Source organism: Eulemur rufifrons, chromosome 19 (genome assembly GCF_041146395.1).
Source record: "Eulemur rufifrons isolate Redbay chromosome 19, OSU_ERuf_1, whole genome shotgun sequence".
In the NCBI taxonomy this organism is placed as follows: domain Eukaryota; kingdom Metazoa; phylum Chordata; class Mammalia; order Primates; family Lemuridae; genus Eulemur; species Eulemur rufifrons.
This window is the reverse complement of record NC_091001.1, coordinates 82,092,802-82,113,817: the sequence shown is the minus strand read 5'-3', so window position 1 is coordinate 82,113,817 and position 21,016 is coordinate 82,092,802. Positions and strand designations below refer to the sequence as shown.

The window sequence follows — 21,016 nt, the reverse complement described above, 5'->3', positions numbered from 1 at the left end:
TCCTAGCACTTTGAGAGGCCAAGGTAGGAGGATCACTTAACACCAAGAGTTCAAGATCAGCCTGAGCATGAGTGAGACCCAGTCTCTATTAAAAATAGAAAAAATTAGCCAGGTGTGGTGGTGCATGCCTGTAGTCCCAGTTATTCGGGAGGCTGAGGCAGGAGGATTGCTTGAGCCCAGGAGTTTGAGGTTGCAGTGAACTATGAAGATGCCATTGCACTCTAGCCCTGGTGAGAGAGCAAGACACTATCTCAAAAAACAAAAACGACAACAAAAATCTTGCTTATATCTTAACAGATAGGTTTCTTTCATACTATGCTTCAGACACTATGCTGAGTGCTTTACATATAGAGGCTGAGTTAATCTTCACAACATCTTTGAAGCAGGTACTATTATCACCACCATTTTACAGATAAGGAAAACTGACTCTTCCACTTGTTCAAGACCACACAAGTTGAAAGTGCCCACAGATTTGAACCAAGGTGAGCCCTGACAGCCCAATCTCCTAACCATTGTAAAACTTTATACAGGGTGTTACAGGGAACCATGTCCAAGTCAAAATCTGCAGCATGATGATGCAATAAACAAGGTCACAAGAGAATGTCCAAAAATTTATTTTAAAAAATTATCAGCTCAAACTGAACTTTGTAATAATAGTTGGCCATAGCTCCAAGACTGCAAGAAATTACATTCTATAATCTTGATGGGATTCACTTGGTTTTGTTAGAGAAGCTGAGGAAACTGCTCAAAACCCAGGTAATTAACATTTACTCTGGCTTTTCATATTGATTTTAGTCAAGATCAGTGTTCAACACAACTCTATCAGGTTTTTTCCCTGCCACATTGGCATAAGGCATGGTTCTATGGATGACAAAAATGTTTCTGTGAACTTCAGTATAATTTTTATCCCTATATTTACTTATTGTGTCTAGTTAATTTCAAGGTCATTTCTTAAAAAAGATTACAGAGAAATTTTTTGTAAAAATTACATCTTTTGTAGTATGAATTAAGAAAAGGTAGAGCAATCTAAAATTTAAACACTCAAAGGTAAGGGACATAACCCTCAAACACCCTTAATAACCAAAAGCTACATGGTACATTGCTTTGTATATCTTACCACATGTCCTTAATCTTAATAATATCTCACCGCTCTGGCTCTTCTATTACTTTTAATGTTTTGATATTATGTTCTTGTTCAATCTCATGTTATAATTTTTCAAGTTATCATCCATTTGTATTTATCTTATACTTCTTCTGTTTGTCTGTATTAGTTGAATTTGTAGAAAATGGTCAGGCAAATTTAACTTGAATTTTTTTCTTTAAATTTTACTTCATTAAATAGTAAACATATTAACATGGTTCAAAATTCAAAAGATTCAGTAGAGCAAAAACAGATTTATTTTTTATTTATTTTTGAGACAGTCTTACTCTGTTGCTGGGGCCAAAGTACAGTGGGGTCATCATAACTCACTGCAGCCTCAAATTCCTGGGCTCAAGTGATCCTCCTGCCTCAGCCTCCCATGTAGCTAGGACTATAGGAATGAGCCACCGTGCCTGGCAATTGGATTCTTTTATCCACTTTATTTTGTAACTAGAAAAGTTATAGATTCACAAACATTTACTATGTCCAGCTAATAACTGTAAGCTGATTTTCTGGGATTTTACAGATAAACAGTCACATCACCTACAAAATAATAATTTCTAGTATTGTTTCACATCTTATTTCATTCCATTATATCTGACAGTCGTTGGTTTTAAATTTTAACATGTTAAGAAAGTATCCTTCTATTCTTTATTAAGATTTTTAAACATCAGGAATGAACACTGAATTTTATCAAATGATCTTTTAAATTACTTTGTCTGTTTTTGTGAGACAGAGTCTCACCCTGTCACCCTGGCTAGAGTGCAGTGGCATCATCATAGTTGACTGCAACTTCAAACTCCCGGGCTCAAGTGATCGTCTTGCCTCAGCCTCTGGAGTAGCTGAGACTACAGGTGTGCACCATCACGTCCAGCTAATTTTTCTATTTTTAATATAGACAGGGTCTTGCAGTTGTTCAGGCTGGCCCTGAACTCCTGAACCCAAGCAGTACTCCCACCTTGGCCTCACAGAGTGCTAGGATTACAGGCATGAGACACAGTACCTGAACTTAAATTACTTTAGTTTTTAAATATACACTATGATCATCTGGCTCAAAATTGGTAAAGTATAAAACCATACACAGTAAAAACTGTATCTAGTGTTTATCATCCTTTCAGAAATATTTTAATATTGGATACACATGCACATAAACACTTTTCTTCAGTATGGTAGCATACTATACACACTGTTCTGCACCTTAATTTTTATTTATATTTTGAAGAACAACCCCCATCAGTCTATGAGAAGCTCCTTCATTTTTTTAACAGTTACACAGTATTCTACTTTATGAGCACTCCATAATTTATCTAATCTCCTACTGAGAGACATTTGAGCTGGTTCCAATTTCTTACTATTATAAACAAGTTACAATGAAGAATATTCTTTTGCATATGTGAGTATTTCTGTATCTAAATTCTAACACATGGAACTTTTCTATTTTGCTCTTCTTTTTAACTTACCACATGTCAGCATATAATACTTGTTATGAAAAATTATTTGATTCTTAATACCCCTAGGTGTCACTGTAACTCACCAAATAAGTCATATTACCAAAAAATTATGAATCAAGTGGCCCTTCTAAAAATTTACATTTTATGTAAAGCATTTATGTAAAGTGACAATTTTTTACAAAGAGAAAAAATATCTGTATCTCTTATATACAACATATATTCAAACAATCATACCCAATTCCTGAAGTTTGTCCCATATCCTATGAGCAAATTCTGTTCTCTCTGTGAGCTTTAGTTCGGGCAAGAGAGAGCCACAGCTACGTAGTAAAAGCAAGGCTTGATTACCACCTGGGATACCTATGGAAGAAAAAAGGTTAAGGGAGAACATTTAACATAATACCAATATTACATAACATCAAAATTTGAACTGAAATCTAGAAATATTCGAAATTCTTCTGGCTCACCAAAGATAATATTGACAGTATCCATAAATTAGAAAAAGGCTATCCTAATGCAGTTACTAAAAGTTACAAGTTAAATGTTTTATATTAGTCTGGTTTCTTAAGTTGACTTGTTTATTAATGAAATCTATATTAAGTTATGAAAGCGATGTAATTTGCAAGACTCTATTGAATACAAAAATACAAAGAATCTAATTTATAAGCAGTGTTTGCTGCAATTCAAAGTCTAAGCTTCTCAGTATCTTATAAAAATAGTACAAAGCAGTATAATTAACACCCATAGTATCAAATTCAGGTTTATAATCCGTTACAAAATAATATAAACTTCCTTTTCCTTGTATGCATAATCTTTATCAACGTGTCCTGGAAAGCTGACTTTAAAACAAAACGAAAATAAACCACTTATTGTATGATTGCCTTTATGTGAACTATCTAAAATAGGCAAATCTACAGGGACAAAAAATTACACTAGTAGTTGTCTAGGGCTAGAAGGGATTTTTTGGAGGCTGACAGCTAGAGGGTACAGGGCTTTCTTTTTGGGGTGATGAAAACGTTCTAAAATTGACTGTGGTGATGGTTGAATAACCAAATAAACCAGAGAGCACATGCCTGTATTCCCAGCTACTCGGGAGGCTGAGACAGGAGGGCTGCTCGAGTTCAGGAGTTTGAGGTTGCAGTGAACTATGATCACATTACTACACTCTAGCCCAGGTGAAAAAAGTGAGACTCTGTCTTAAAAAAAGAAAAAAAAAAAAAAAAACCAGACACAGAAAATGATGAAAGTCTTTAAATGCATATAATTTTAATTAATACTTCTTTGAGAGTCCTCATCATCAGATTTTATAGCTATGTGATGGAAATCCTTGAATGGTCTTCAGGAAGCTGGTGAATTCTCTTAAATTGCATACAAAATGACGTGTGTTTGCATGTGGGCTTGTGGGTGGAGCGGGGTTGTGAATGACTTACAGTTTCCATTAGGTTATTAAGGGCATAAGTGACCCAAATAGATTTTAGTAGCTAACTGAAAATGAAAGAAAAATAATGGAAATCTGTCATATGCGATTGTCTTAGGGAAAAGCTGACACAATACAATGGAATGTAAGAAAAACTAGTATCTTCCAAGATAATTGACCACTGAAATGACCTTTTTCTATAAACAATGGAAAGCAAGAAGACAATTTTTATTTGCTGATTTTGAAATAAACATCTACAAATGTTTAGTTACACCAAACTTTGTCCAGATGTGTTGGAAAGAGAGATCACAATCATAATATAAAATCATGATGATAAACAGAATATAACAAACAAAATTTAAAGTATCAAAAAATGTACTCTGTAAAGAGCTTGCCCCCAAACAAGTACTTATTAAAAACTCAACTTTTTGAACAGAAAATTTTGAAATACCTGAATGGCATGTGTTATCAAAGACTTTCTGTAGAAGCATCTTTGGAATTCGGCCAGTTCTTCGGACAGAATTATCTAGTCTCATTAGAGCCCAATCAAATTGATTGGCAGTCCTTCTAAGAGAAGAAGTGGGCTCCTCTTGACTATCTTTCTTTTTTTGAGCAGCAATAGCATATAGCCTGGCTGGGCTTAGTAGTCCTCTATAAAATAAAACATAATTAATAATAAACTAATTAATAAACAAGTCAATTGCTATCTATATAGGTCATCTTTTTGAGCAAAACTTATACACATTTTTTACTAGTTATTAAATACCTAAAATTACAGTGCAACAGCAAAAATTGAGAAGTATGAACTGGTAGGAAAGAAAGTTGTGACTTTTACTTTAGGTAAAATCATATAAACACATACATAAATTATATGCACAATAAATCTCCTGAATAATCTGGGAGTGTCTTGATAACCTCCAACATGGAATCATTTCAGACTAAGATGCGATTATGGTATGTTTTAAGTTTTTGTTGTTTTATCTCCCTTAACCAAAACTAGGTTAATGAAGGAAAAGGAAACAGCTTATGCTACAAAGCTCTTCTTACCTCAATAACTGACACAACAGATCTAAAATATATCTAAAATTCTCACCACTACCTTTAAGTGTTTTCTAGATATAAGCTTATAGCTTGTTATGAATTTAAAAGAAGACCAATGTCCAAGTTAAAACTATGCAGTTTTTTAAAAAGGATCATTCAGGCCAAAATAATTTCTAATCTGTCTAAATATATTTGAAACATTTTATAGTAATAATGCTCTCAATTCTTATCTGCTTTCCATCTATCAAAATGCTAGCTGTATCCTTTCCTAATTATTTTGAACTGCTGCAATCATCAAAAATAAAACTAGACTTCTAGTGCTAAACATCATTAATTCTAGGGAAGTCAGAAGGGAAAGAAAAAATGTTTACAAATTAGGTAAGGTCAGAATAGTATGTGTATTTATATATATGTTTATAAAGAGCAACCTTTAAACAATTTAATATGTTAATAATTTAATATGTTAATAATACAGAGACAAATGCTCTGAAACATGAAATCTGAGATATTCCAGGCTGTAAGAATACAGGCTATATCTGATTTACAAATATCAGACTTAAAAAATAATCCTTACGTGTGAAGAAAACCCTGTCATAAATCTAAATTGAATTTAAATGATTTCAGTATTCAAATATCACTTTTGAAAAATAAGATTTCTAATTCTCAGAGATTTATACATTTATGCCAAATATCTTAATTATGGCAACCACTAGGTATAAATATTATACACTAAGTGTGTAATAACTGAGTATAATATAAGAATACATCCAGGAAATATCTTCAGGATGTCATAATCACATTTTTCTGACATGTGCACATTTTTACCACAGACAATGGTAAGTTTAAAAATAAAACTATAAGCCAGGCGTGGTAGCACCCTGCCTGTAGTCCCAGCTATTCAGGAGGCTGAGGCAGGAGGATCTCGAGCCCAGGAGTTGGGAGGCTGCAGTGAGCTATGATTGTGCCACTGTACTCCAGTGTGGGCAACAGAGCGAGACCTGTCTCAAAAAATAAAACAAAAAAAATAAAGTAAACAAAAAAAATCAAACTATTGCTTTCTTATCCTGTTATTAACCTGGGAAACCAGTCACAAACTGAATGATTACATTATATGACACTGTATTAAAGGAAGCTATACCAGAGTTTTCACCCCAAGGGTATGTAAAACACAGAGACAGTAATCGATACTAGACTAGAAGTTCCACCACTGTGATCTGGGACAAATCCCCACCACTCTGACAATCAAAGATTCCACCTAGATAGATACGAAAACAATGGAAAAAATCAGTATACTAACTAAATAAGATGATGTCTTATCTTTGTATTACAAAACCAATGATCAGCATATTGTAGATGGTTAACTGGCTAAAGTTTGTTAAATGAGCTGAATTAATTAAATAGACAATACTCATAGTATTTATCCCTTTCAAACGGCTTCCACATCCATTTATCTGGTTACTGTGTGAGTTGTTACTAAATTATGCCCTTACTATTAGTGTCAGACAAACACAAAGTAACATTATTTTAAATCATCCAGAACAATGTGTCAAGTTCAAGTGAATGTGCAATAATGTTGTTCAACAACAAAAGCTGATTAATATAGAAATTTCAAGATTGTAGTGAAGTATACATTAGCCAAAATTTTTTATACAACCCAAATCTGATAAGCTGTTAGGGAGTACAAAATACTTTTGCTAAAACACAGTTTTAAAATTTAAGAGCAGACAAACACACAATTCGGGGAGAAGGCAGATGTTTATAAACCAGCACATCAATTCTGAACATTCTAAAGCTAATTTTTCCTACAAAGAAATCTTGAATGCAGCCACGTCTCCTTCAAATAACTATGCTTTGTTTTAATTAGATAAGTAGAGACATGAATCTACTATAAAATAAATTGGAGTGGAGGAAGGATTACATATTTAACAAAGCATTCTTCACTCTTCAAAAGGATTCTCCAGTGTTTCCTACATTACACATATGGCAAATTCACTCTAATACATCCTGAAGGAAACAACTTCATAACCTGGAGCAATGAGTATGTTGTGACAGAAAGAAAAGAACAAGTCCAGGTGTAAGGTGGACAAATCATGGCTCACTGCAGCCTCAAACTCCTGGGCTCAAGCGATCCTCCCATCTCAACCTCCTGAGTAGCTGGGAGTACAAACTACAGGCATGTGCCACCATGCCTGGCTAATTTTTAAATTTTTTTTCTATAGAGGCAGGGTCTCAGTGTGTTGCCCAGGCTGGTCTCAAATTCCTGGGCTCAAGCGATCCTCCCACCTTGGCCTCCCAAAGTGCTGGGGTTACAGGCATCACCCACAATGCCCGACCCTTTACACTTTCTGAGTAAAACCTCTCATCCCTCCTGAGATTCTGGCACTCACCACTAACATTCAGGCCAGCCATGAATCTTCTCTGGTAAAATCTGGGACTTAAAAGGTTGTTTTTCTCAGTTTAAAAAAAAAATTATGGTGGCGATGGTGGTTTTTCCTTTTACTCTTTAGTACAAATTGATTTTATAGTTGAGCATCCATATCTTAAAAAAATAATAATAAGGACCAGATTATTATAAGCAGGCTCGCATGGGACTTCCTTTTTAAGCTTGTACTATTTTTTTAAATTAATATACCTTATTTTTTTAAGACTATTTTTAGGTTTACAGAAAAATTGTGCAGAGTTCCCATATACCTTCTTCCCCCTCCATACAGTTTCCCCTACTAACATCTTGCATTAGTGTGATGCATTTGTTAAAAATGATGAATCAGGCCGGGCGCGGTGGCTCACGCCTGTAATCCTAGCACTCTGGGAGGCCGAGGTGGGCGGATCGTTTGAGCTCAGGAGTTCGAGACCAGCCTGAGCAAGAGTGAGACCCCATCTCTACTAAAAATAGAAAGAAATTATATGGACAGCTAAAAATATATATAGAAAAAATTAGCCGGGCATGGTGGTGCATGCCTGTAGTCCCAGCTACTCGGGAGGCTGAGGCAGTAGGATCGCCTGAGCTCAGGAGTTTGAGGTTGCTGTGAGCTAGGCTGACGCCACGGCACTCACTCTAGCCTGGGCAACAGAGTGAGACTCTGTCTCAAAAAAAAAAAAAAAAAAATGATGAATCAATATTAACATGGTATTAACTAAGGTCCATAATTTACATTAGTGTTCACTCTTTGTGTACATATATTTATAGGTTTTGACAAATATATGACATGAATCCACCACTACAGTACCATACAGAATAATTTCACTCCTAGACATGGTGGCTCATGTTTATAATCCCAGCACTTTGGGAGGCTGAGGTAGGAGGACTGCTTGAGCCCAGAAGTTTGAGACCAGACTGGACAACATAGCGAGACCCTGTCTCTACAAAAAATTTAAAAAATTAGCCAGGCATGGTGGCATGTGCCTGTATTCCCAGCTACTCAGGAGGCTGAGGCAAGAAGATTACTTGAGCCCAGGAATTCGAGGTTACAATGAGCTATGATAGTCCCACTGTACTCCAGCCTGGGCAACAGAGTGAGACCTTATCTTGAAAAAAATTATCATAATTTCACTGCCATAAAAATGTGCTGTGCTCTACCTATGTATTCATTCCTTCCCCTCTCCTTCTGAACCCCTGGTAACCACTGATTTTTGTTACTTGTCTCCATAGTTTTGCCTTTTCCAGAATGTCATATAGTTGCATTATACAGTATGTAGCCTTTTCAGATTGGCTTCTTTCACCTAGCAATATACATCTAAGGTTCCACCGTATCTTTTCATGGCATGATAGCTCATTTCTTTTTATTGTTGAATAATGTTCCGTTATATGGATATACATAATTTGTTTACCCATTTACCTACTGAAGGACATCTTGGTTGTTTCTAATTTTTGGCAATTATTAACGAAGTAGCTATAAACATTTTTTTTTTTTTTTTGAGACAGAGTCTCGCTCTGTTGCCCTGGCTAGAGTGCCATGGTGCCAGCCTAGCTCACAGCAACCTCAAACTCCTGGGCTTAAGCAATCCTTCTGCCTCAGCCTTCTGAGTAGCTGGGACTACAGGCATGCACTACCATGCCTGGCTAATTTTTTTCTATATATATTTTTAGCTGTCTAAATCATTTCTTTCTATTTTTTAGTAGAGACAGGGTCTCGCTCTTGCTCAGTCTGGTCTTGAACTCCTGACCTCGAGCGATCCTCCCGCCTCGGCCTCCCAGAGTGCTAGGATTACAGGCGTGAGCCACTGCACCCAGCCAGCTATAAACATTTATGTGCAGATTTCTGTGTGGACATTAAATTTTAAACTTGTTTGGGTAAATACCTAACGGCAAGCCTATATTTAGCTTTGTAAGAAAATACCAAACGAGAGGCCGAGGCGGGTAGATCGTTTTGAGCTCAGGAGTTCGAGACCAGCCTGAGCAAGAGTGAGACCCCGTCTCTACTAAAAATAGAAAGAAATTAGTATGTTTTCATGTGCTTCTTTGGTGAGCTATCTGCTCAGATTTTCTGCCCACTTTTTAATTGGGTCATAAGTTTTATGATTGAGTTTTAGGATTTCTTTTTATGTTTTAGATTGTCTCAGTATTTATTTTTTCAAGTAAACTTTTTAATAATGTGTTATTCATTCCTTTCAACTTCAAATGCACGCCAACCTAATCATACATGTTCTTAAAACTCTTCCCTCCATGTTTTTCTCTTCTTCACTGGGATCATGAGCCAGTTTAGCATCACTTTGGAGCTATCAGAGTTTAAAGCGGGATACAGACATAAAACAGGCGGTATTATTAATAGCTAATGCTTATCATGTGTTTAATGCATGCTAGGTACAAGAAAATTATAACTATAACCCCAATTTTTAATACGTGAAAACTGAAGCAACTTGCCCGAAGTCATCACAGAAGCTAGTTAATGACAGAATGATGGTACCAGGATTTGTACTCAGGGAGTTTCATTCTGAAATGAGTTTAATGTGGAGGAAGGGCATCAAGGAAACTACTCTGGCTGCGATGGGAGGTTCACACTGGAAAGTGGTAAAAATTAAACCTAGACCAGGGAGGCTGAGAATAGATAACGAGAAGTCTCCAAAAGCAGATGCTTATAAAATACAAGACTGATTGCCACAGAGCTGCTCTCTCAGCTTATTTTGTTGCACTATTCTGTAGGTAACGGGGATCTCAAATTTACCTATGTTTTCACCAATCCCTACTTTATTCCACTTGAGGCTTTTTTAGCCTGTTGATAGGGTGGATCACGTGGATTGATTTTCAAATGCTGAACCAGCCTTGCACACCTGGAATAAACCTCACTTGTTCACAATGTATTAGGTTATTAAGTAATAAATGTCTGATTTTCTTAAGTGTTAAGTTTGACAATCAACAATTTGACAATTTCTGACATTTCACTTTGACACTTCTTGTTTTGTTTTTATTGTGAGGGTACATCCTCAGTCTTTCAAACGCACAGTTTGCCTTGTGATTATCTTCCAAAATTTTTTACAGCAATTTTTGTGAAACCATACATAAGTCAAAAATTTATGTTATTTTTGAACATGAGTTCCACAGTCGAACCAATGCAACGCAGACAGCTCGAAATATCAAGGAAGTATTTGGGAAGGGTGTGACTAATGAATGCACAGTACGTCTATGGTTTGAGAAGTTCTATTCTGGTGACTTTAATCTTGAAAATGAGCCACGTGGACAACCTGAGACCAAGGTAGATAATGATGAGCTGAAAGCTGTAGTGGAAGTGAATCCCATCTCAAACTACACATGAATCAGCAGCAAGGTTTGACGTTACTATTCCAACAATATTGGACCATTTGAAACAAATCGGCAGGGTAAAGAGGCTGGATAGATGAGTTCCACGTGAATTAAATGAGCGTCAGCAGAGAAGTTGTCTCAAAGCTTGCCTTTCTGTGCTGTCACGACATAAAGGTGAACCATTTCTACACTGTATTGTTACATGTGATGAAAACTGGATTCTTTTTGATAATTGCAAGCATTTGGCACAATGACTGGATAAAGATGAAGTGCCAAAACACAGTCCAAAACTGAATATTTATCAAAAAAGCCAATGGTGCCTGTTTGGTGGTCCAGTGCTGGTATTATCCACTACAGCTTCATGAAACCTGGTCAATTGATTACAGATGTCTACTGCAACCAATTGGACAAAATGGTGAGGATGCTTGTGATTCAGCAGCCGAGACTGGTCAACAGAGACAGGCCAATCCTGCAAGAAAATGCTCGACCACCAGGCTGTTCAAACTACAGAAGCTGCCTCTGGAAGCTCTCTGTCACCCATCGTATTCACCAGACCTTGCACTAACTGACTACCACCTCTTCCAGGCTTTGGACCACTTCTTGCAAGGAAAAATATTCAATTCTCAACAAGCTGTGGAAAACACCTTTCACAATTTCATTGCCACTCGCTCTCCAGGCACTCGCTGCTGGCATAAACAAGCTACTGTGAAGACGGCAAAACTCTGTCGACAGGTTAGGCACATAGTTTGATTAATCGTACTGCTTCTTGAGATATAATAAACTACACTTTTGAGTCAAAATTGGACATCTCATAATTAACGACCTAATGTAATTCTTTATATACACTGCTGGATCTCTTGAGTTTTAACATGTCAAAATTTCAAAAAGATAATGCCGCCTCCTAAAAGTGGTTGGTACTTTTTCAAATCTCTCCATTACTACCAACTATACCACTACCTCATTGTTCCCTCTAACTCAAAATCTTAGGGTAATTATGTCATTGTTCAATCGCTCTTACCCTTCATATCCCATCTGTTGAATCTTTAGATGTCTTTTTATTTCCGAGGCCCTTGCTGAACCCAAGGGCTTTGCAAGAAATGCCTAACTAGTTTCCCAGACTTCAGCTTCTCTTCACGCAACTGCCAGCTCAATCATACCCTAAACCACCCTTCCTCGTGTCATTCCCTGCTTTAAGATATTCTTTACTTTTGCAACAGCAAACCGAAATTCTTTCATTTATTAATTAAAAAAATATTTATTGAGTACTTTTTATGTATGAGGCACTGTTCTAGGATCTCTACTTATCTAGTGAGTAAACCTGATAATTAAACTTAAAAAATACCAATTGTGGTAAGTACTATGAAGAAAATAAACATGGGACTATAATAAAAGAATAAGAGCAGGGTTCTACTTCAAATAAAATGTTCAAGGAAGGTGACATTAAAGCTTTTCAACTACGGATGAAAAAGAACAGCCATACAGCTAGCAGATGTGAGTATTCCAACAAGCAGAGGCAGAACAGTGAACAGGCCGAGCAAGTGAGCAACAGCACCAGGGATGAGGGTGGAGAGAAAAGACTGGGGCAGACCATGAAGGATTTTGAAGGTAAGGAGTAGAGACTTTATTTTAGCTACATATGTTATTCCAAGTGCGGAACTATATCAGAACTCTATCGAACGTTTATAAGCAGGAGTTGTGGCATGATCTACTTCTGCTTTGATAAAAATCAGTCTAGCTGCTGAATGAAACAGCTAGAATTAAAACAGAGATACCATTTAGGAAGCTGTTACAGTAGACCAGGTGAGGAACTCACTGAAGCTTAGACCCAAGTGGGCAGTAGAGATGGCAAAGAAATACGTACCACCAAGGCCTCTACCTGATTTAACTACAAATTCCAGGCAACAAGTCTCACCAACACAATTTGTTGATACTCACTTGTATGTAATGAAAAAAATTTCACATAAAAGTGAAGCTTTTCTTAACCCTCTATACGCCTTCTACCCAATTATGTATCACTTTTATAAATACCTGATATAAACGCAATCTTAGAGACACAAACACAAGGCTCGTTGGTATAGTGGAAACACCATGGAAACACCACGAGCTTTAAGAGCATGGGCTTGAGTCCTACACACTGGTCTGAGTTCAGGGTCTACCACTTATAAGATGTGTGACCTTGGCCATGTTACTGCAACTCTCTTTAAGCTTGTAAATTTGGGGGATAATAACACACTTTACCTCACAAAGATATTACAGAGACTGGCCAGGTGCGGTGTCTCACGCCTGTATTCACAGCACTCTGGAAGGCCAAGAAGAGAGGATTGCTTGAGCTCAGGAGTTTGAAACCAGCCTGAGCAAGAGCGAGACCCTGTCTCTACAAAAACAGAAAAAAATAGCCAGGCATGGTGGCACACTTGATAACAGTCTCATGGCTTGAAATACCAATCCTATTCCTTTCCACCTATCCAGATGTCTCTTCACCTCAGGCTCCTCCAGTCCAAAGGGATGTCTCTTTTTTTCCAGCTATGATAGGAAGTGAAATGATGGCGAGTCAGTTAACCAGATTGAGACCTCTGATGGGATACGGAGCAAGATTCTTCAGAATCAATAAAGTGAGAGTGGGATGGACTAGATTCTAAAGATTCCCTCTAGATTTCACATTCTGAGATCTTATGTGTTTACTTGTGATAATCTGTAATTCCTAAATCTATAAAACATCAGGTACTGTTCTTTAAAAAATGTTTTTATGTCCATAAGTAATCCCTTCAGCATCTACAACGTATTTTAAATACTTCAGGACTGGGAAGCATAGTACCTACAGTTGAATCCCAACCTGAGATCCTGAATAAATTACTTTACCCTTCTAAGCCTCAGTTTCCCAATTTGTAATATCAGTACACAGAAAATGAAACGTATGTATGATATACGCATACAAACACATTTTGAAAATGATAAAGATCCATACTAAAGGTACCACTGTTTAATCTCCAAATCTACCGTTCCTAATTCTGCTAACACCCTCACCAAACTTCTCTTTCTCCCCAGATGGAAGTACCTTTCCTTCAGTTCTGCGCCATCTAGTTGAAGCCCTGTTACTCCTACTCTAGAGTACCAATGTTGCTCCTGTCTGTCCTTCCCCAGGCTCCATCTCTCCTACAGTCTGCAAACTTTGTCAAAATCTACCTCAAAATCCTCCAATGGCTTCCAATCATCAACCAGCCTACCTTCTAGCCAATTTTGGCAGCTTCAAGGAATCACCTGGACTTTGCAGTATCAACTTCTACCACATCCCACACAGCCACCCAGAATAAAAGCATGGTCTCCAAGTTTCTTCATGTTCTTCTCCACTTTTGGAACACTCTGAACATCCATTCCCATGTGTCCTCTAAAACTCAAATGTCCCCCCTACCACAAAACAAATGTGACTGCTACTGTCTCTGAAATACCACCGTGTTATATTACTCTGTTATAGACAGCGCATGTGTAATAGCTGCACATGTGCCTGTCAAAGCCCTCTGTGATTGATAAACTTATACGTGCAGGTCAGAAGCTGAATCTCAGCAATGTCCAAACCTCAAAGGACCCAAACAGACTCTTAATAAATTTGTTGAGAAGATTTTTCTAAAATGACAGGCAAACAAAAGGAAGTTTTCTTTTCTTCCTACTTTAGAAATAAGTCACACCATTCTGTCAAAGAGCAATGTACGATTTTCACCTTCAGGTCAGTCATTAGTCTAGATCCACTTCTGAACAGATTTAGCTCAAAGTTTATCTTTCCTGAGGTATACAAGTATTATTCTAAAAACTTTCACAAAAAATACATATAAGCAGCTTCTGATCCAGAAGTGTGAGGGAAAAGTGTGTGAGACAGCAAGAGTGTTTACCTCTTCACAGAGAATAGGGTAAGAGCTGGTTTTTAAGAAAGCATTTATTTGAAAAATAAAGTGCTGAAATGAGATAATGAAGAGCAACTAAAGAATACCAAAAGAAAGGTGTACACTTTTTGGTGCTTCAGCTTTGAAAACAGATTAATAAATTCTAATAATTTCATTCAATAATACTCATCTGTCCTTCCCAGATAGGACATTCCTGGAAATCAAGGTCAGGGCGGATTTGTGGAGACACACTGCACTACACAAATGGGTTCAGTACCCCCTCAATCTTCTTTACATCTCACTATATTCCTTCCTCAATGTCTAAGATTTTCATTAATTTACTCAACAAACATCTAACACCACAAAGTTAGATACCAGGGGAAGCAAGAAGAATAAGACAAAGTCCCTGCTGCAAGGAGCTTACGTACAGTGAGCTCTGGAGTGTTGCATGTAATAGCGTTAATGGGTGCTTTAGTGACACAGGGTCTAACAGGAGGAGCAGGAAAGGAGCAGTCAAATGGGAGAAGCAGTCAGGTAAGGTTTAACAGAGGAGGAGGAGGAAACATGAGTGGGGGGGAAGGGAGACACATCCCAAGAGTCAATATCACACTCAAAGGCAAGGAGATATACAACTTGGCCCATCAGAGCCTTGCTGATCCACAGACCAGCAGCACCTTTATTATCTAAAGGCTTGTTAGAAATGCAGAATCTCAGTCCCCTAACTTGGCCTACAAAATCTGAATCTGCATTTGTAACCCCACGGAATCATTCTCATCGTAGTTTGAGAAGCGCTGCTATAGAAGACTTCAAAGTAGTAGTTTGGTATAGCAGGAATACAGGATGCGATGGGAAGGAACTCCTAAGAGGTGAGGCTCCAGAGTCGTCTCCAGCTCATAAAACACATGTACTAAATAAAAAGTCTAGACCTTATCCTGGACCAAATGGGAGCAACCACAGTACTTAATTATAAATAGGCAAATGACATGATCAAATTACCAGGGAAACTAGGGAATGATGATCAGGGTCAGAGGAAAAGGGGAGTCATTCCAGATGAAGCAGATTTAATAGGGCTAATGATTTGTGCAATCAATAAATGGGAGGTAGAAGGAGTGAGATATAATGGGAAATCAAGCATGAAGATGCCCAGGTTCCTTCTGAAAAGCAGACAGAAATAGCAACTTTCACTAAAACAGGGAACACAATAGGAACAGATTTGGGAAGAAAGATCCTTGAGTCTAACTGCAGAAGTGTTGAGTTTGAAGTACCTACAGTTCAACCAGGTAGGATGTGTCTAGTATACAGTCTATATCTAGGAGGAGAACAATACCATCATCAGATAGATATGCCCTGAAGATGGTCACCCAAAAGAATGGAAAAATGAGAAAACAGAAACGGACCAAGGGTAAAACTCCCAAGGACATCAGCATTTAATGGATGAACAGAGGAAAGAGGAATGGAATGAGAAAAATCCTAAAGAGAAGACAATCTAGAAAGATAGCACCGTCAATGCCAAGAAAAGGATCTTGTGAAGGGGTAAATGGAAGACACAGTAATATGTCAGAGGTCAAGGCCTAAAAAGTTGATTTGGTAATTCAGAGGTCCTTTGGAAAAATTAAATAAACATACATCTTACACATACATAAGTGATTAGAAGGATATCTATCAAAAGGCTCTCTGGATGACAGAATTAGGGAGCATTTTTATTGTTTTTCCCCTTGGTTTTGCAATTGTTCCTCAAGGCATGTGAGTTTTATAATTTTTTAAAAATACAATTAAAAAATTAATAAATAAGACAATGATGACCGTTGCCAGTGGTGTGACTATAGTGACTAAAAGAGTGAATGAAAAGTGAGGAAATGAAGGAGACAGGAGAGTATGCACAGGGAAGAAAGACTGGGAAGATATAGAGTCCCTGGAAAAGGTTTTGTTTTTCAGGTTGGAAAGATCTGGGCATGGGTACAGGCTGTGGGGTAGGAGACTGTACAGAGTGTGTTCAAAATTCAGGAGAAAGAGGGAACAATTACTTCTTTATTGCCAGCTATAACCTGAGCATATGGTGGTGAACAAGACAAAGTCCTCCTCTCATGTAGCTTACTTTCTGCTAAGGGAGCAGCAAGTAAGCTTTCTGGCACCAGGGACCATTTTCATGGGAGACACAATTTTTCCACGGAATGGGGAAGGGGATGGTTTCAGGATGATTCAAGTGCATTGCATCTATTGTGCACTTTATTTCTATTATTATTACATTGTAATATATATTTAAATATACAACTCACTATAGGTTGGAGACCCCTGTACTAAGGAAACAAACAGGGAGAAAATAAATAAGTAACAATATGAGACAAGAGAGACATGCCCTGGATAAAACTGAAATAGGGCAATGTCGTTTTTCAGATTGAGGTGAAATAAGGCTCCTTTCAACAGACATTTGAGTTCTGAATGACAAGAAACCAGCTTTACAAAGATACCGGGGGAAAGGCCTTGTTAGCTCTACTTTACATATAAGGAAACTGAGGATCAGACAGTTTAGGTAATATGTCTAAGATTATGCAGCAAATAAATGGAACCCAGGTCTGATTAACACCAAGACCCTTTCTACTAAACTGTGTTCACTCTTTAATCAGTTTTCTTCAAATGCAACAGTGAAGATGAACAATAACACTGACCCTACTCTAACCTCACAGGGTAGTTAAGGACTAGAAAAGTAAGAGTAATTGGCACAACTTTCTCAAAAGAATCTCTTTGAAACCCAAGAGATGTGGTTCTGTGCTCAGAGGCATGATTTCTGAAGGTTAACAGGCCTAATAAAACACAGGCAGGCTCCAAATTACAAGTAGGCTACATTCCAAAGATTCATAACTAAGTTGTTAGGAAATCATAAAACATTTCCTCCACATTACTTTATGCAGAGATTAAGTTTCCAAACTGGTCTACGAAGGTCCACATAATCATAGCTATTATTATTATTACTACTATAGTAACTACTATGGTATCAAACCCTATATTGGGTGCTTAATATAGATAATTTCATGCAATACTCCTAACAATACTATCACCACTCCCATCTTATAGCCAAGGAAACTGAGGCCTGAAGATGTTAAATAACTTGTTCGATGGCATAATGCAAATAAATTGAGGAGCACGCAGTTCAACCCCACCTTATTTCGGAACCCTGGTTCTTAGTCCTTATGCTAGCTCCCAAAGTACCTTTAATTATAAGCATTCGTCTTTCAAAATCAGTTCTTCTCCAATGCTAAAACCTCAGCACCCACCTCCACTTCTCTAGTGATCAGACTACTACTCAAATTAACACTTTCATCAACCTTCCTTATCCCCTCCCCACAGAAGTCTATACCAAATCTATCTCCTTTCTAGGTTACGTGGATCGAAAGAAAACAAATAACAAAAAAACAAATCTACCTCCTGATAAATCTCAAACCGTCCTACTACTGACAGTTGAACTTTTCTTTGCATCCCCAGATCCCAACAGAGTCCCCTGCATGTGTTCAAGTTATTCAATGACACTTACAGATCCTACTGTGACAATTCCCAACTCATACAACACCTTCCTAAATATCAATTATCAAAGGAAAACCCATTCAAGAAAATGCAGGCAAAAGCCCAAACTGATCGTAATCAAATGCCCAGTTCTAAGCTATCCCTTGCTCACCCGAAACTCCAACCCCCCCCCCAAAAAAACAACCCTAAAACTCTCAGAATCTAAATACTGAACGGTTACTGATCCCCAACAGTGATCCCATGATCCCACGTGGGACACCACCCAAGCCCGCCAAGCGTAAGAATACCACCCGACCCCCACAGCAACCTTCAAAGCCCCCCTCAGCTTCCTTGGTCGTCGGTAGCCCAAGGGCAGGAGGACCCAGACCGAGGTAGCAAAGGCAGGATTCATGCCGGAAGCAAGCCATGCCCGCAGCCATGACCTTCTGCAAGTGCTTAACCCTGTCACCCGGAAACCCCTAATGGGGAGCGTAGTCCGAAGCCTGGGGATGCTTGGTCCTGGGACAGCGAGGAGCGTGGAGAGGTCACAAGTGACACCCGGCCCCCACCACAGCCAACGACCCCCGCGCTGCAGCCTGGCTGGAAGAAGGGCCTGGACACTCACCCGGCGACGGGCCCGGCGCGAGCGGCCGGCAGACAGGGGACGGCGTGCGGCCGGCCTGGGCAGCCCGCGAAGAGGCGCAGGGAGAGCGGGAGGCGCGGGGCAAACCCCGCCTGGAGGAGCCAGCGGGCGGGTCTCAGCAGGGCTGCCATGGCTCGGCTGTCCCCACGGCGGGATGCACGTTCCGCCAGAAGGACAGGAGGAACACGTGACAGCCGGGTCGCCCGGCGCGAGAGAGACCAAAGGCCGGGAGCGCCATATATAGGGGAGGCAAGAATTGTTTTACGTTGGAAGATGGAAAAACCTACTGCTGTAAGAAGAACGGAGCCCTAAGAGATAGATATTTAGATCAACAGTATTTCTTTATTTCTTATCTAAGTGGTTTCATTTTTCGTCTTAGGTACGTCATGTCAGCATGTTTAGTTACTGCACCCCCGCACTTTTTAGTTGGTAGAGTCTCAAGAGGTCGACTCCGCCCAGGTTGGCGGGGGGCATTGCGGGGGGCCGACTAGCGAGAACACCCGAGAACTCTCGAGAAGAGCCGACCATGAAAATCCCAGAGTGGGACAGTTCTCTTTGCCGAGTGTTGCCGTTGACTTTCAGCGGTTCTTGCTCAGCGCGGAAGTTGCGGCGCTCACGGGTAGGAACGTGCCACAGCTCTCAAAAGTGTGGGCCAGAGCAAACGTTGAGGACCTTTGCACCGTGCAGTGGGCCTCCAAGGTTAAATGTGGTCTGTATTATTGGCACCTGGGAACAGTGTAAAGGAATACGCAGGTCCAACCCTAAGTGCATACGCAGTGTCTCACTTTATGAAGTAGCTGGGGTCTAAGAAAGGTCCATAGTTTTAAAGCTGGAATTGAACACATTCTCTCCCTCCAGGAAATGCACTTGTAAGCAGGTAAGATAACGATGTCAGTAAGAGTCTGCAGCTAAATCTAGGGAGAAAACAGGCAAGTTAAGCCCGCCCCTGCCTTCGCAGAGCTCACAAACTGGAAAGGTTCCGTCTGCACAGGTGGGAAGCCAGGAACAGGCTCCCACTCCCTCTCCACCTAGCTGCCCCCTATCCATCACCTTCCTCTGGAAGCCCTCCCACGATAATTTCCCACGGGACAACAAACTACTTGAGATCAGGGAGTGTGATCCCTTATTGTAACTGAAACACCTTCCCAGTGTCAGGCACATAGTAGGTTGCATACTTGTGGAATTAATATGTATTTTGAGACTATCTAGCTCACGTTGAGAAATGAGAGAACTGAACCTCTCCTGGAATAGGTTCAACGATTTCCTCTGGGTTATACTACTGAGCATTAGTAATATAATTATTGCAAGAGCCTCTTCTCTGGTATCTCTACTTTTATTTACCCTTATTCCTCTAAAATCTCCTCTCCAAGCAGTAGCCAGAGTGACCCGTTTCTTTGTTTTTTTTTTTTTTTTTTTTTTTGAGACAGAGTCTCGCTCTGTTCCCGGGGCTAGAGTGCCATGGCGTCAGCCTAGCTCACAGCAACCTCAGACTCCTGGGCTCCAGCAATCCTTCTGCCTCAGCCTCCTGAGTAGCTGGGACTACAGGCATGTGCCACCATGCCCGGCTAATTTTTCTATATATATTTTTAGCTGTCCAGATAATTTCTTTCTATTTTTAGTAGAGACAGGGTCTTGCTCTTGCTCAGGCTGGTCTCGAACTCCTGAGCTCAAACAATCCACCTGCCTCGGCCTCCCAGAGTGCTAGGATTACAGGCGTGAGCCACCGTGCCCGGCCCAGAGTGACCCTTTAAAAAGGCAAATGGCTCATGCCACGGCAGCACATCAAACTTTCCAATGGTTTCCCACCTCATTCTGAATCAAAGTCAAAGTCCTTACAGCTGCTGCAACACCCTGTTGCATATGACCCCCAACTACCTCTCTGACCTCCAGGCCCACTCCCTACCCTACCTCCTATCCATTCCTCATCTGACACTTATTGAACACATATTCAGTGCCAAGCATTATTTGATATTCTGGGGTTACAGCAGAGAACAAAACAGACCAAGTCTGGACTCTGAGCAACCCCAAAGTTTAGTTTGGAAGACAGATAAGAACTGTTATGCAAAATGAGTCAGGGTAAAGAGACTGAGGATGTCAACAGGGAGAGGTGAGTTGCTATTTTAGATAGGATGGGTGGGGGGAAAGAAAAAAACAAACATCTCTAAAGAGTTTCCATTTGAACAAAGACCTGAAAAAAGGAAGGGAGGAAACCAGGG

The 21,016-nt window shown here is 39.3% G+C and overlaps 1 protein-coding gene across 1 annotated transcript in view; it reads right to left on the bottom strand.

The window, feature by feature from the left end:
* Nucleotides 1-18,957, bottom strand: part of LRPPRC (leucine rich pentatricopeptide repeat containing) — a 111,620-nt gene extending 92,663 nt beyond the window's left edge. Inside the window, exons 1-3 of the mRNA XM_069495137.1 lie at nucleotides 18,783-18,957; nucleotides 4,458-4,657; nucleotides 2,827-2,949 (exon numbers count right to left, since the gene is read on the bottom strand). Coding sequence (XP_069351238.1) covers nucleotides 2,827-2,949; nucleotides 4,458-4,657; nucleotides 18,783-18,931 — 472 coding nt within the window. The 5' untranslated portion in view covers nucleotides 18,932-18,957. The remainder of the gene's footprint in view (nucleotides 1-2,826; nucleotides 2,950-4,457; nucleotides 4,658-18,782) is intronic.
* Between the last annotated feature and the right edge of the window lie 2,059 nt (nucleotides 18,958-21,016).